The 15,213-nt window shown below is 44.3% G+C and overlaps 1 protein-coding gene across 3 annotated transcripts in view; it reads right to left on the minus strand.

Moving 5' to 3' along the window:
* The window catches only part of ADCY7 (adenylate cyclase 7), a 565,990-nt gene that overhangs the window by 112,455 nt on the left and 438,322 nt on the right, over positions 1–15,213 (minus strand). For all 3 annotated transcript variants that reach the window (XM_086947700.1, XM_086947702.1, XM_086947701.1), the window contains exon 14: positions 3,624–3,696. In XM_086947700.1, coding sequence (XP_086803826.1) covers positions 3,624–3,696 — 73 coding nt within the window. The remainder of the gene's footprint in view (positions 1–3,623; positions 3,697–15,213) is intronic.

Here is a 15,213-nt window from a genome sequence, read left to right on the forward strand (position 1 = left end):
TTCTGAGGAGTTGGGTGGAGATGCTGGCATAGAGGGCATTGCCGTAGTCCAGGTGGCTGGTGACGAGGGCCTGAGTGACGGTCTTTCTGGTATTAGTAGGGATTCCTCTGAATAGTCTGCAGAGCATATGAAGTGTGTGGAAGCAGGAGGAGGTAACTGCGTTGACTTGTCGCTTCATGGTCAGTTGGCTGTCGAGGATGATGCCGAGGTTGTGAGCATGGTTAGTCGGTGTCGTCATTTGTTGTATAATTTACAGATTTCAACAAATTGTGCTGTCTAGAGGCAGGCCCATGCAAAGGTTAACTGGTTATTTACTAGTGATGATTGCTGTACTCAGATTTTAAATGGGTACAAATGAGGTTCAGGCCATTGAGCGGAATAGATGGGAGTGGATTAAGGGGAGTCAGGAAAGAGTGGTGATAGTTTAATATCTGAGAGGCAAATGGTGCTGCTATTCTGCATATAACACTAGTATGTCACTGTAGAAAGATTGTGGTGAGGCACGTGCTTAAATCAGAAATGTAAGTGTCAGGCGTTTTCTGTAGAGGACTCGTCCGTCCTTGGTGTTGCACGTGTATGTAACTGAAGTGCGCACGTTGTTAGTTTTCGGCAGAGAGGATTAATCTCTTACTCAATGGGGCTTTTGGCATTGCAAATGTACATATCCATTGTGCACATCTTCCTACCCTTCTGCAGACACAACTGGTCTGTCCCTGCACTTGGTTCGTGATTCTGTACATATAAGAATCTTCATTGTGGTCACTTTTTGCAGGCGCCACTAATCTCCAATTATTTAAGGGTCCCTGATCTGCTATAATACAGGGATTGCTGTGTTGTACATTTTTCAGCGCATAGCTCCTGCCTGTTCAAGGATTGGAAATGATAGTGTGGTCAGTCTTCTGCAGAGTTCTACTGGCTTAATATACAGGGATTGTAGCTAGATCTGACATTTAATGTGGTCATCTCTCTGCAGTCCCAGTCTATTATAGCAATGTTGGACACGACACAGCTGATATGCAAGTATTGTGGCGTTCCCTATTTTTTTTTCAAAACAGATAATGTGGCGTTCCCTATTTTGACATCTGGAATACAAGCAAAGACATCTTTTTGCTGATAGTGCAGATTGCGCTGCTGCACATATTTACATCTAGGATGTTAGTGTCATGTTCCTGCACGAAGTTCAATTCAATTGTGGTTTTCTACCTTACATCTGATTACTGGTATGGGTACCTCCTCCATAGAGCTCGGCTCGGTTACTATGCGCGAATTGTGGCATTGTACTTGCTTTCATCTGATATACTGGGGTGGTATTCTTTCTCCAACCAGCCTTTCGTTGCTGGTTGAGTATTGTGGTGTTGCAAGTGTTTACATCTGAAAGAGCAGGGTGTCTGCACTCTGTACTGGGTTACTAAGCACAAGCTGTGCTGATTGTCATCCCAATTTTTCTCTGCCTCTGTTCCCCCGGTTTTTCTGTGCCTCTGTTCCATGCTTGTCAGCCCGGTTTTTCTGTGCCTCTGTGTGCGTGGCTCTGTCTGTGTGTGTGTGCGTGGCTCTGTCTGTGTGTGTGTGCGTGGCTCTGTCTGTGTGTGTGTGCATGGCTCTGTCTGTGTGTGTGTGTGCGTGGCTCTATCTGTGTGTGTGTGCGTGGCTCTGTCTGTGTGTTTGTGTGCGTGGCTCTGTGTGTGCGTGTGTGGCTCTGTCTGTGTGTGTGTGTGCGTGGCTCTGTCTGTGTGTGTGCGTGGCTCTGTCTGTGTGTGTGTGTGTGTGTGTACGCGGCTCTGTCTGTGTGTGTGCGTGCCTCTGTGTGTGTGCGTGGGTCTCTCTGTGTGTATGTGCGCGGCTCTGTCTGTGTGTGTGTGCGCGGCTCTGTCTGTGTGTGTGCAGCTCTGTCTGTGTGTGTGTAGCTCTGTGTCCGCGAATACTCTCCACTACTCTCTAATACTCACCTATTGCCATTGTAAATAACAATACCATTTATTTATGTTTAAAAAAAAATGAAAAAAAATGTCATGAGCAATGCCAATAGCTCTACCTTTAATAATGCCGAGACCATTGCATTGTAAATGCTTGTTCACATTGAGTCTCTTGAAAGGATTTTTTTCCGCTGGTGCTTCTCCGCAGTTGTTTGCTTATATTAGAGGACAACTGTGTGTGCTCTGGGGTCTTTTATAAATTGACGATCCAATTTATTGACTTTATGGTGAGGAGAGTCCAAGTGTAATCATCCCTACCATCTGTTGGGCTGTATTTTTTTTACTTTTATTACTGATTGGTATCTCTTATCCATGCTATTTCTCAGAACCTAGGTGATTCACGGCAATGTGAACATATGATATTATACAACTTTTATATTTATGTTGGAAGGAGTGGATTACACTCAAGATCTTACTGGACTTGATATATGGGACAATCCTAATTGGTTACGTCGCACACTGATGATAATTGGAATTCCTTTAGGCCATATATGTCCAGTAGCTCTATTAGCAAGCCCTGACGAAGTTCCCGTGGCACTAGAGAACGAAACGCGTTGGCTGTGTGCCGGTTATAACCTAAGTACATTAATAAAGAGAAGACTTTTGGATAACGCATGTCTCCCTACTGACTTCAATCAGAGTGCTGCTTCCCTGTTTTGTAAAGTTACAAAGTACTAGCCTTTTTCCTTGCTCTCAATGCCATTCATGGCCATAAGTTGGATACTGAAATAAGGACGCAGGCAAACGATTGTGGGGTTCTGCCCACAATTTACCACCCCTTGTAACTCCCACAAAAAAAGGAAAGAGTGTATGATCCTAGACGCCCTCTAAAAGTACATTTTCACTGGGCTTCCTAAATTATGCGATTGCAAAAAACAACTCTTGTAGAGTCTGAGAAAATCCAAACATTGCAATAATTTAGGTTAACAAGGCATACATGCCAACATTTCGAAGCAGGAAAGAGGGAGATAATGAAACACATGTGGCCACTTATCCCCCCATTAACTAAAATTGGAACAGAGGCAATTTTAGGCAGGAGACGGCTCAATAAAGCCATTGTTTGGCTTTAAATATCGGTAGTCGCCTGTCTGAAACATAGGCGTCATCTGTGTGAATGGACAGCTGTCCATGTTTTCAGTGTGACACCAGCCCTGAATGCCTGCACGTCTACAAGAGAAAAAAATCTGAAACCCTGACGTCAGTTGACATCCATGTCATTGACCAGGGGCAGCTCGCCCTAAACCCGAATCACTGCGTTTCCCACTGTCCTGCAACGCACACTTGTTTGATGTATAGTGTCAAGGGCAGACAGCACCGCATGCTGGAAGCTTCTGCAAGAGGACCACCAAACTGCAGAGCATGAGGCCATAAACCATTCGGGTTTTAACTTTCACAAATACAGAATATTTACAAAAGGACTTGAAACTGGAATGCAGAATATGTTGATGTCCTTCTGGCTTGGCTGAGACCTCGGAAAATGGGGTCGTGCGGTTTCAAAACATTACAATGACAATTATGTAAAAAAGTATTTTAAGAATATAAACACCCATTCTAATAATAATCTGCTTGGTGTTTATGCTAAAATATGAATAAGTTGCCAAATTGCATTCTGTAGGCCCATGGACCCATCTTCTAACACATCTTACCTACCTCTCTCTCCAGTCCCTTTTCAGTGAAGAAAAGGAATATCCCGTAGAAGTCATCGGATTTACCAAACCACGGCCTGCAAACAGAAAAATAAGGTGTTACACTTAAGGGTGCAGATGAAAAAGTTGTCATTTGAATGCAGATTTAACAAACTACTTGCTCGCCAAGCCTTTGGTGTTGGGAGCGGATTCCCATTTTATGGCGAGCCCAGGTGCACCGCTGGCTCCCCAGGCCAACTGATATCTAACATTTGGACTCACAGAGGTCAATTTGTGTCTTTAAATATTTTATTAAATATACTGCGCGCAAGCATCACCTGCAGTCATCGCTAGCATCATTCTTTGAAAACACTAGTTTGCTTGAAGCCTCAAAATGTGCCACCGGTCATTAATGGTGCGTCTGGTTTTAAGGTTCCCTATAAGTAATTCTGCAAACGTATCAGATAATACTACCGGTGGTTGCAAGATGGGGGATACCTTCCGGCCAGAGGTGCCTCAAGACGGTTCAACTGGAGCCCCCGCAAGCTGGGCAGCGGTCCAGACTCCACTCCGAGGAGGGAAGCTTGACCTCAGCCCAATTAGGTAAGACAAGGCACAGCTGAAATTCTGGGTGACTGCCCTGATGTTGCCACCAATACCCATTGTGGATGCTTCCACCCAGTCCAACGACTACCACCCACCCCCCCCTCCTGAGAATATAAAAATAGTCTGAGCCAGCTGTTTGTGTGTGCGCGCAAGAGATGGTGTGTGAGTGTATGTATGTGAGAGAGAGAGTGTGTGTGTGTGTGTGTGTGTGTGTGTGGGGGAGGGGAGAGAGGGGGGGGGGGAGAGTGTCCCTGCCCATGTGTAATATGTGTAACACACCCGTGAGGTCTGATCCAATTCCTAATATGGCTAATATTGAGTAATCAGTCCAATAATACTCATTGTTTGATTATTCAGATTCAAGATTGCTGAAGACACCCGCACAAAGTAGAATATAAGGATGTCTGCTCGTTGAAGACCTGGTAATAAATTGTAACTACGTCTTCCAATAATAATTTCTCGTGCAAAACCCAAACCTGATGGTTTTATCCCTTTTAAACCAACAGGCGCAATAATCCTTTCCCAGTCCCCGTCCTGAAGAAGACCCGCCAGTGACCCACAAATAAGGTGTCCACAGGGTCGAAACGTCGACAGAACCATCAAAGGACCAACTTACCGTGTCCAACACATCATAGCTAATTGAAATAGCGTGTTGGTCTCGAGTATTAATGAGATAGGAATTGGCCTGTTATAACCTTTCCCCTCTCCCTCATAATCACTCATTCACTTGTATATAGACCTTCACTGATATATGTCACAATGTCACAATATTTCACACTCAGTCACTTCTTACACTGATTTGAATTGTTGCGCCGCATTTTGTATTTTGTGATAAAGTAAAAAATTGCTTTTTATGTTCTTACGGAAGGTGTCAGTTGAAAACTAAAAAGAATAGAAAAAATAACTGTTTAATTAAAAATCACTCTGACCCTTCTTCTTGTGTTTGGTTTTGCACTTTAAAGATGACTAATGTAGCATATTTTTGAAGCTATGTGTTGATTACCGCTGAAGGCATGCATATGATTCAAAGCAATTGTACAGATACCCGAAGGAACCACTGTTGAAATTACTATTGTATTGCCCAGGTTCTCAGGGATACTGGGTTACCCCGTAAGAATTATTCTTGTTAGAGTGCAGGTTTCTTGCCTGCGAGGGTTCTTTTACTCTCATTGAATGTTGTATTGTAGTGTACGTTATTAATGTGAAAATTCTTTCTAACCAATATCTTATATACTCTACTATGTCTGATAAGGAAATTCTTTCATACACTGAAGATTATATAGCAAAATTGATTCGGGATCAAGGTACTTCTAGTTTCCTGTTAGGGAGCGAGAGGTTATCGGTAGATGCCGGATTGAATGAGAAACTAGCCAAACTTAAGCGATTGGAGAAAAAGTTGATCAGGTCACGACTGCATGGTCATGTTTTGACCAAATACCTGGAAGCCAATATAATTCCACTGGGCCTACAGGTTCGGAATGAGCCAGGTATATTTATAGACGTTCCTAAGTTTCGGGAAGGTTTTAGCCACGTGGCCAACAACTGCTCCAGGCACTGGATGGTGCTTGGAGTTGAGACGGCCATTGAGTACGTGAGGAAACTAATACAGGAAATAGCTGACCTAAAAACTGAGATCCTGGGTGACTCAGCCCTCACCAACGCGAAGGAGGCGTTGGAGCGCGCTGAGAAAACATTGGCTGAATTCAATACAATCACATTAGGTAGAAAGCTTGACAAACTAGCAAAAGACGTCAAGAACTACAATAAAAAGGTTACATATCCATACTTAGCCAATAACTATTACCAGCAGGACACCCAAGGTTTCTTTACAAACAAAGGAAGACAGGGACCACGTAGGTTCCATACATTCTCTAACTCTTCCGCAGGGAGTGGCTCTGATTCAGACATCAACCAACCCTCTACTAGTAACTCAAATTATCAGGCACAGGACCCTTTTTTAGGGGAAGGTCCCTCCAGAGGAAACAGAGGCGGGGGGAGACAACAGAATTGGGATCGCCCAAGGAGATGGGGGCGGGGGAGGTCAACGCAGGGCACATCCCGGGTCAGGTTTTATCAACCAGATACACATGGGGAGATATCTACAAGGAGGCAGACATATCGCTGGTGAGGCTCCACGATAATGAGATTCCAAGTACATCAGGGGTTACAAACCATTTAAATTCATCTGTTTCAGAGGGACTGGGCGACAATGGAGGTCAACATATTTCTAAAGTTAGCGCAGCACCATCGCAAATCCCTGAACACATGTCACTACCACCAATTGAAGCTACACGGGGCCAGAATTCGGAGGTACAAGTTGAAACTACTCTGGACCCTAACCGCCTGTTGACAATAGCACTCCCAAGTCAAGATAACAATACCCCCACACAAAATCTTGATCCAGTGATCAATCTATCTAACTATACCCTAACGGACGCAGAAAGAAATGTTCTATCCAGAGGGCTTTCATTTGTGCCAACAACTATCCCAGACTCATTCCAAGTGAGGTTAGAACTGCAGAGATTTTTTAGAAAAATCAGACTGAAATACTTCTTCACTAAAAATGACTCATCACCCACAAGAACGGCAACGATATTTAGACCAGTCTCTACGTTTACCCCAGCCTCATTCACCATGAGTGAAAGAATATTGGCCTTTGAAAAAGTGGTCTTAGAAGAAGTCATGCAATCACTGGAAGAACGAAGATATATACAATACAACACAAGTAAAGAAGAAAAGGATGCACTTTATGAACTGTCACGTAATGAAGCCATAGTAATAAAAGCTGCGGACAAGGGGGGTGCAATTGTGGTACAAAATACACAAGACTACATTGATGAGATTAATGGGCAACTCCAAGTGCAGGACAGTTATAATAAGATCGGAGGAGATCCGACCTCTGAAATAAAGACACTGATTGAGACAGTAACTAAAAATGGAATCGATATGGGCTTTCTAAGCCAGAATGAGTACGATTTCCTCAATCAACGTGAACCAAGAATTCCAACAATATACGCACTCCCCAAGGTGCATAAGGGACTTGAGAAGCCTCCCGGTAGACCCATAGTATCGGGTTGTGGCTCGATTCTGGAGCCTCTTAACAGATTTATTGACCACTTTCTGCAGCCGTGGGTCACACATACTAAATCTTATGTACGGGACAGTATGCACATTATACAGCTCCTGGAGGGTCAACCATTTGACAGCAAGAAACAGATGATGGTAACGCTAGATGTGTCATCTTTGTACACCTCTATTCCCCAGACCACTGCAATGGAAGTCATTACGAAAACGCTTGACAGAAGAGAGAGACCCCACTGGATACCGACTGAATTCTTGATGAACCTCCTTGAGATTGCGATGAAGAAAAATTTCTTTGTTTTTAGGAATCAATTCTACTATCAATGTAAAGGAGTAGCCATGGGGGCTACTTATGCTCCTAGTCTGGCTAACATCTTTATGGATCACTACGAAGAGGAGCATCTGTATGACCTTAGCAACCCCTACCTGCGCAACATTGATGTATGGAAACGATACATTGATGATGTGCTTATGATTTGGTCGGGAACAGAAATGGAACTGAAAGACTTCTATACTTGGATAAATACCAGGAGTAATGATATCCAATTTACGATGACTAGCAACTCGGAATCGATTGACTTCCTGGATCTTACATTTAAGGTTGAAAATGGTCAACTGTATACCGATTTGTTCCGCAAACCAATGGGAAGAAATACACTCCTGATATATAGATCACATCATCCCAGGAACCTAAGAGACAATTTACCCTACGGACAGTATCTGAGGGTAAGAAGGAACTGCTATAGACGACAGGACTTCTTCCAGGCTGCGGAAGACCTGACATTGCGACTGAGGGGACGTGGATATCCATCGAGCTTGCTAAAAAAAGCGAGAAAACGCGCATGGTACCAACCACGTGAACAATTGCTGGAACCAAAGGAGAAGACAGACGGCATGAAGAACCTGGTATGTGTAACCACATATAACACCAAAAGTGCGGATATCAAAAAAACTATAAAGAAGTACTGGAACCTGGTGGCGAGTGACCTACAGATGGAGGAGCAGCCACTATTTGCATTCAAACGGGGACGGAACATCAAGGATGTAGTGGTCAGTGCGTTTCTCAATCCACCCAAACAACAAGACTTAAGAAGCATGTTGAATTTGCCTCCGTTGGTTGGCAACCACAAATGTGGCAGTTGCAAGGTGTGTGATCTTTGCCAGGAAGGATCCAGCTTCACACATAACTCCAGAACATACAAATTGGCACAGTTTACGAATTGCAACAGTACCCATGTGATATACACCATCACTTGTCCATGTGGGTTGCTTTACGTAGGACAAACTACACAAAAAGTCAAAATAAGAATATTGCAGCATATGAGCCGAATTAGATGCAACACTATTGGGGCCCCACTAGTTGAGCATTATAACACCTATAAACATAAGCCTGATGAGATCAAGTGGAGAGTTGTGGAAAAGGTAACCGTAGGCCCAAGGGGTGGATCTATAGCGAAGGCATTGAGCTATAAGGAGTGTAGATGGATACATTCTTTGAACAGTGTCTCACAGGGGCTTAATGAGAGAGAAGAAACAGCGAGACAAATGGGACAGCTGTGAATGTTTGGCTATAAGTATATCTGCTGCCTTACTTTTGACCAAAACATCTCTGAATAGTCTAGCTTAAAAATATCACATCGCTAGCAGAAAGGAGAAGGAAATCTAACGTTGTATGTTTTTCAAATATAATGTGCATTGATCACGTTAACGTTGTATGGTTTTCAAATATAATGTGCATGGATCACGTTAACGTTAATTGTCGCTATGGAAGGGTTTTGACTTTGCCATTGAGATATGTTAAGATTCCTCTGTGTCTCGTTTCAATGATTGTAATAACCTTTCCTTTCCCTTAATCTGCCAAGTATCGGTCAATGAATAAATGTAGGAGTCCAAACACCGCTGCTTAATATCCCCAAAGTCTGTTTAGCCTTTCTCGGACTGATCGCCTAGCAACGAGAGGCGTCGTGTCCAAACACCGCTGTTTAATATCATCAAAGTCTGTTTAACCTTCTCGTACTGATCGCCTAGCAACGAGAGGCTTCGTGTAACTGATTCGGTAATAGTTCTAACATAGACGGGCTGACGTCACCCTGACGCGTGCCTTGTCTCGCGCGTTGTTGCTAGGCAACGCCAACGCCGACGTCCTCGAGGCGAACGCGGAAGTTGATAACTACCGCCTTCTGTGACTCGCATTCAACTAATCGGCACTGCTCAGCCGAGCGGACGAGTTCTGAATCCTGGTCGGACGAAGGAAACAACATATTAAAAGTAAGCGCTGCAAATCCGCAGACCTACACAGATTTTAATTCTGTCTGTGTGGTCAGGTTATCTGACGGACTTTTCCGTTTTAATATTACAGGAATCCCACATTGAATGTGAGAGGGCATATTTGATGGCAGACAGCAATATGGAAGCACACATATATAAATGGTGAGTGCTGCCAAGAAAATATAGCGGGATGATTAACTATGATTAGACACTCCCATTGAACCCCTTTTTTTAAAAAAACACTCTACTAATATTTTGCAAATGACATTAAATTTGCAGATTGTTGAAAGTAATGCACAACGATCGTGATGATCAGAGAGAACAGTCACCCTACAAATAGAAATACCTTTGAATATTGCCACACGATATACGGAATAGGTGAGTGTAACACACCCGTGAGGTCTGATCCAATTCCTAATATGGCTAATATTGAGTAATCAGTCCAATAATACTCATTGTTTGATTATTCAGATTCAAGATTGCTGAAGACACCCGCACAAAGTAGAATATAAGGATGTCTGCTCGTTGAAGACCTGGTAATAAATTGTAACTACGTCTTCCAATAATAATTTCTCGTGCAAAACCCAAACCTGATGGTTTTATCCCTTTTAAACCAACAGGCGCAATAATCCTTTCCCAGTCCCCGTCCTGAAGAAGACCCGCCAGTGACCCACAAATAAGGTGTCCACAGGGTCGAAACGTCGACAGAACCATCAAAGGACCAACTTACCGTGTCCAACACATCATAGCTAATTGAAATAGCGTGTTGGTCTCGAGTATTAATGAGATAGGAATTGGCCTGTTATAACCTTTCCCCTCTCCCTCATAATCACTCATTCACTTGTATATAGACCTTCACTGATATATGTCACAATGTCACAATATTTCACACTCAGTCACTTCTTACACTGATTTGAATTGTTGCGCCGCATTTTGTATTTTGTGATAAAGTAAAAAATTGCTTTTTATGTTCTTACGGAAGGTGTCAGTTGAAAACTAAAAAGAATAGAAAAAATAACTGTTTAATTAAAAATCACTCTGACCCTTCTTCTTGTGTTTGGTTTTGCACTTTAAAGATGACTAATGTAGCATATTTTTGAAGCTATGTGTTGATTACCGCTGAAGGCATGCATATGATTCAAAGCAATTGTACAGATACCCGAAGGAACCACTGTTGAAATTACTATTGTATTGCCCAGGTTCTCAGGGATACTGGGTTACCCCGTAAGAATTATTCTCATGTGTAATATGAGCCTGCATTGTTGCCGCAGTGTTGTATCTGCTCTGTTTGTGAGGGAAGCTTACACGCCACACTCTTGCTGCCACACAGTTTTGTGTGTACTTCTGAAACCTAAAAGCTTTTTGACCATAAAAATGCCCAAACTATTGATTTATCAATGCTTGCTTTTTAAAATTGGTTTTGCACATCCTTCTTGCGCTTTTGTCCACACAGAAATCAAAGTTCGCTATGGGTGGCTCAGAGGACATGTAAAGTTTCAAGCTCACCTGTGTGTCCCTGACGCAGGTATAACAGTATTCAAGGAGGATGGCTCAGGGTAATCACTGACTTACTGAACAAGACAAGCAGCAGTGCCAGCCTATGAGGTATGGGGCTGCCACAAAGGGTTAACGACTGCTTGTAAGTCGAGTGGAAGAATGACACCGCTTTCTGTGCCTGAAAGGAGTAACTTCATGGAACAACTGAGCCAATTATGGCTATTTCGAGCAGCTAGCAGGCGCACCAGTAGAACTGTATGAGTGACCATACTGCATGAAGCTGATTGGTGGAACAATAGGAGCACACAACGCCATCATGCTGTCCCTTTCTGGAATCTTCCAGGATCACTGTGATCACAGTCTGTGTATCTAGAGCAGAGGTTTTCAAACTTTCTGTTGCAGAGACCCCCTGTCAAGATTTTTTAGGCGTAAGGACCCACTCCTGACCAAACTTTCTCTAACTTGGTACTCCTCATCATGGACACCTATTGACAACCATAAACGCCCCCAATTCTCGCAGTCCCAAAAATGTGCAACACAGAGGTGCTTACGATTCTCCAGCGGTCCACACGGACAAAGTAGTTCAAGTGCCGGCACCGCCGATCACTTGGTATAAATTTAGAGAACGGGAACAGAACGGGTACAACGGTGCGCTGTCTCAACAGTCGGTCGACAGTGTTACACATTTTCGGGACCTCCTTGGAATATCGCAAGCTATTTACTAGCTATTTCTATAATGTATAGTACACGATTTTATGAACTAGACTACATTCTCAAGTCACCTATGTAGTCTTTTAAGGGTCATTCAACATATGAATTTACCGTCCTAAAGATGGTCTAACAGATGTCTCCACTACCTAGACCGAAACGTCGACCACTACACCTATTTTCTTTGTGTATTATTTACCGGAGGATTTGTTTTCTGTTTAATCAGTCACAATTTCCTTTTGTGCATATTGTTTGAAATAGGTGGCCACATTAGTGACAATGAGATGCTTATAACAGCACATACTTCTTGAATTTCAGTCACTATTTGCTGATGTATATTTATATATGTAACAGTTCTTTGTACCCTCTTATAAGTTTTTCATTATAAATTTATGTTTCAAAAAGCTTACACCTGTGTGAAATAATCTTTGGCGGATGTGTTCATGGTGAAATAAGACAATTTAACTTCTGAAATAACTTGATGTAAGTTACTGGATAGAGCTTATGATATTGTTTGCTTAGATTGAACAAAAGGAAGAAAATCACTTCTAGGCACATATACTCGCCGATGTACTAATTGCCCAAGGGTCTATTGGGTTTCCCACTCCTTTTCTACTAGCGCCAATGTAGGCAGGATTGTTTTTGTGCAGGAAGGAGTACCTCCCTGCACAAAAACAATCCAGAGAGAGGTTTCCTCTTTCTATGTGAGCTGCAGAATGCAACACACATAGAAAAAGGCAAAAAAGGCAAAAAACGATGAGAAATGAAAACATTTCTCCTTGTATGCCTGCTGTGGGGAGGCGTAAGGTTCTGGCGCTGCACTAGGTTTACATGGCTTTGCAAATCTGTGGCAGTGTGAAAATCCATGGGTGTTGCGCGGGAACACCCACCACAATGCCCATGGAATGCCAACTTGACAGACTAAGTCAAGGCAGCGATTTACACTGCTTTGTCCTACTCCATATGTATGAGTCCATGTAAAGCTACGCAGGGTGACTTTGCGTCTCCTCATAGATATGGTTGAGCCGCTTGTGCCAGCGTAGCTTAAAATAAAGTGACGCTTACGCAGCGCAAGCTTCTCATAAATCAGCCCCAAAATATTTTGGCCATTTTTCAAGTCTTTTACCATCAGGTAGCTACATATAAAATAATAGTGAGCTAAAAATAAAAATTAATTAAAAAAAACTGTTACTCAGTGGGAAATGAACTGTAGTACATTATGAAACCTTTATTAGTTAATGCACTGCAGAGGTCTGTGTGTAACAAGAGAGCCACAGAATTAAATTTGGCTAGCGCAGTGGAGAATAGTGACTTGTGTATTTTTAGTGCTATGAGGTCAAAGTCTGTGACAGAAAGCACTGTGAACATGTAAAACATTATTTTATTCTTGCATTACACAGATTATAAGATAGACTGCTACAAACTGTGCAAATAATTTTATGGTACATCCCTTCAGCTCTCTGCCCATGAAAGGAGACTCGCATCTCTGGACTTTCTGCCCATGGAAGAAGACTTGCATCTCTGGACTTTCTGCCCATGGAAGAAGGCTTGCATCTCTGGACTCTCTGCCCACGGAAGGAGACTCGCATCTCTGGACTCTCTGCCCACGGAAGGAGACTCGCATCTCTAGACTCTCTGCCCACGGAAGGAGACTCGCATCTCTGGACTCTCTGCCCATGGAAGGAAACTCGCATCTGTGCAACTCTCTGCCCATGGATGGAGACTCGCATCTCTAGGACTCTCTGCCCATGGAAGGAGACTTGTATCTCTGGGACTCTCTGCCCATGGAAGGAGACTCGCATCTCTGGGACTCTCTGCCCATGGAAGGAGACTCGCATCTCTGGGACTCTCTGCCCATGGAAGGAGACTCGCATCTCAGGGACTCTCTGCCCATGGAAGGAGACTCGCATCTCTGGACTCTCTGCCAATGGAAGGAGACTCGCCTCTCTAGACTCTCTGCCCATGGATGGTGACTCGCATCTCTGGACTCTCTGCCCATGCAAGGAAACTCGCATCTGTGCAACTCTCTGCCCATGGATGGAGACTCGCATCTCTGGGACTCTCTGCCCATGGAAGGAGACTCGCATCTCTGGACTCTCTGCCCATTAAAGGAGACTCGCATCTCTGGGGCACTCTGCCCACGGAAGGAGACTCGCATCTCTGTACTCTCAGCCCATGAAAGGAGACTTGCATCTCTGGACTTTCTGCCCATGGAAGAAGACTTGCATCTCTGCACTCTCTGCCCATGAAAGGAGACTCGCATCTCTGGACTTTCTGCCCATGGAAGAAGACTTGCATCTCTGGACTCTCTGACCATGAAAGGAGACTCGCATCTCTGGACTTTCTGCCCATGGAAGAAGACTTGCATCTCTGGACTCTCTGCCCACGGAAGGAGACTCGCATCTCTGGACTCTCTGCCCATGGAAGGAGACTCGCATCTCTGGACTCTCTGCCCATGGAAGGAGACTCGCATCTCTGGACTTTCTGCCCATGGAAGAAGACTTGCATCTCTGGACTCTCTGCCCATGAAAGGAGACTCGCATCTCTGGACTCTATGCCCATGGAAGGAGACTCGCATCTCTGGACTTTCTGCCCATGGAAGAAGACTTGCATCTCTGGACTCTCTGCCCATGAAAGGAGACTCGCATCTCTGGACTTTCTGCCCATGGAAGAAGACTTGCATCTCTGGACTTTCTGCCCATGGAAGAAGACTTGCATCTCTGGACTCTCTGCCCACGGAAGGAGACTCGCATCTCTGGACTCTCTGCCCATGGAAGGAGACTCGCATCTCTGGACTCTCTGCCCATGGAAGGAGACTCGCATCTCTGGACTTTCTGCCCATGGAAGAAGACTTGCATCTCTGGACTTTCTGCCCATGGAAGAAGACTCGCATCTCTGGACTCTCTGCCCACGGAAGGAGACTCGCTCTCTGGACTCTCTGCCCATGAAAGGAGACTCGCATCTTTGGACTCTCTGCCCACGGAAGGAGACTCGCATCTCTGGACTCTCTGCCCATGGAAGGAGACTCGCATCTCTGGACTCTCTGCCCATGGAAGGAGACTCGCATCTCTGGACTTTCTGCCCATGGAAGAAGACTTGCATCTCTGGACTTTCTGCCCATGGAAGAAGACTCGCATCTCTGGACTCTCTGCCCACGGAAGGAGACTCGCTCTCTGGACTCTCTGCCCATGAAAGGAGACTCGCATCTTTGGACTCTCTGCCCACGGAAGGAGACTCGCATCTCTGGACTCTCTGCCCATGAAAGGAGACTCGCATCTCTGGACTCTCTGCCCATGGAAGGAGACTCGCATCTCTGGACTCTCTGCCCATGGAAGGAGACTCGCATCTCTGGACTTTCTGCCCATGGAAGAAGACTTGCATCTCTGGACTTTCTGCCCATGGAAGAAGACTCGCATCTCTGGACTCTCTGCCCACGGAAGGAGACTCGCTCTCTG

The sequence above is a fragment of the Lissotriton vulgaris genome, chromosome 12, assembly GCF_964263255.1.
Source record: "Lissotriton vulgaris chromosome 12, aLisVul1.2, whole genome shotgun sequence".
NCBI classification, from domain to species: domain Eukaryota; kingdom Metazoa; phylum Chordata; class Amphibia; order Caudata; family Salamandridae; genus Lissotriton; species Lissotriton vulgaris.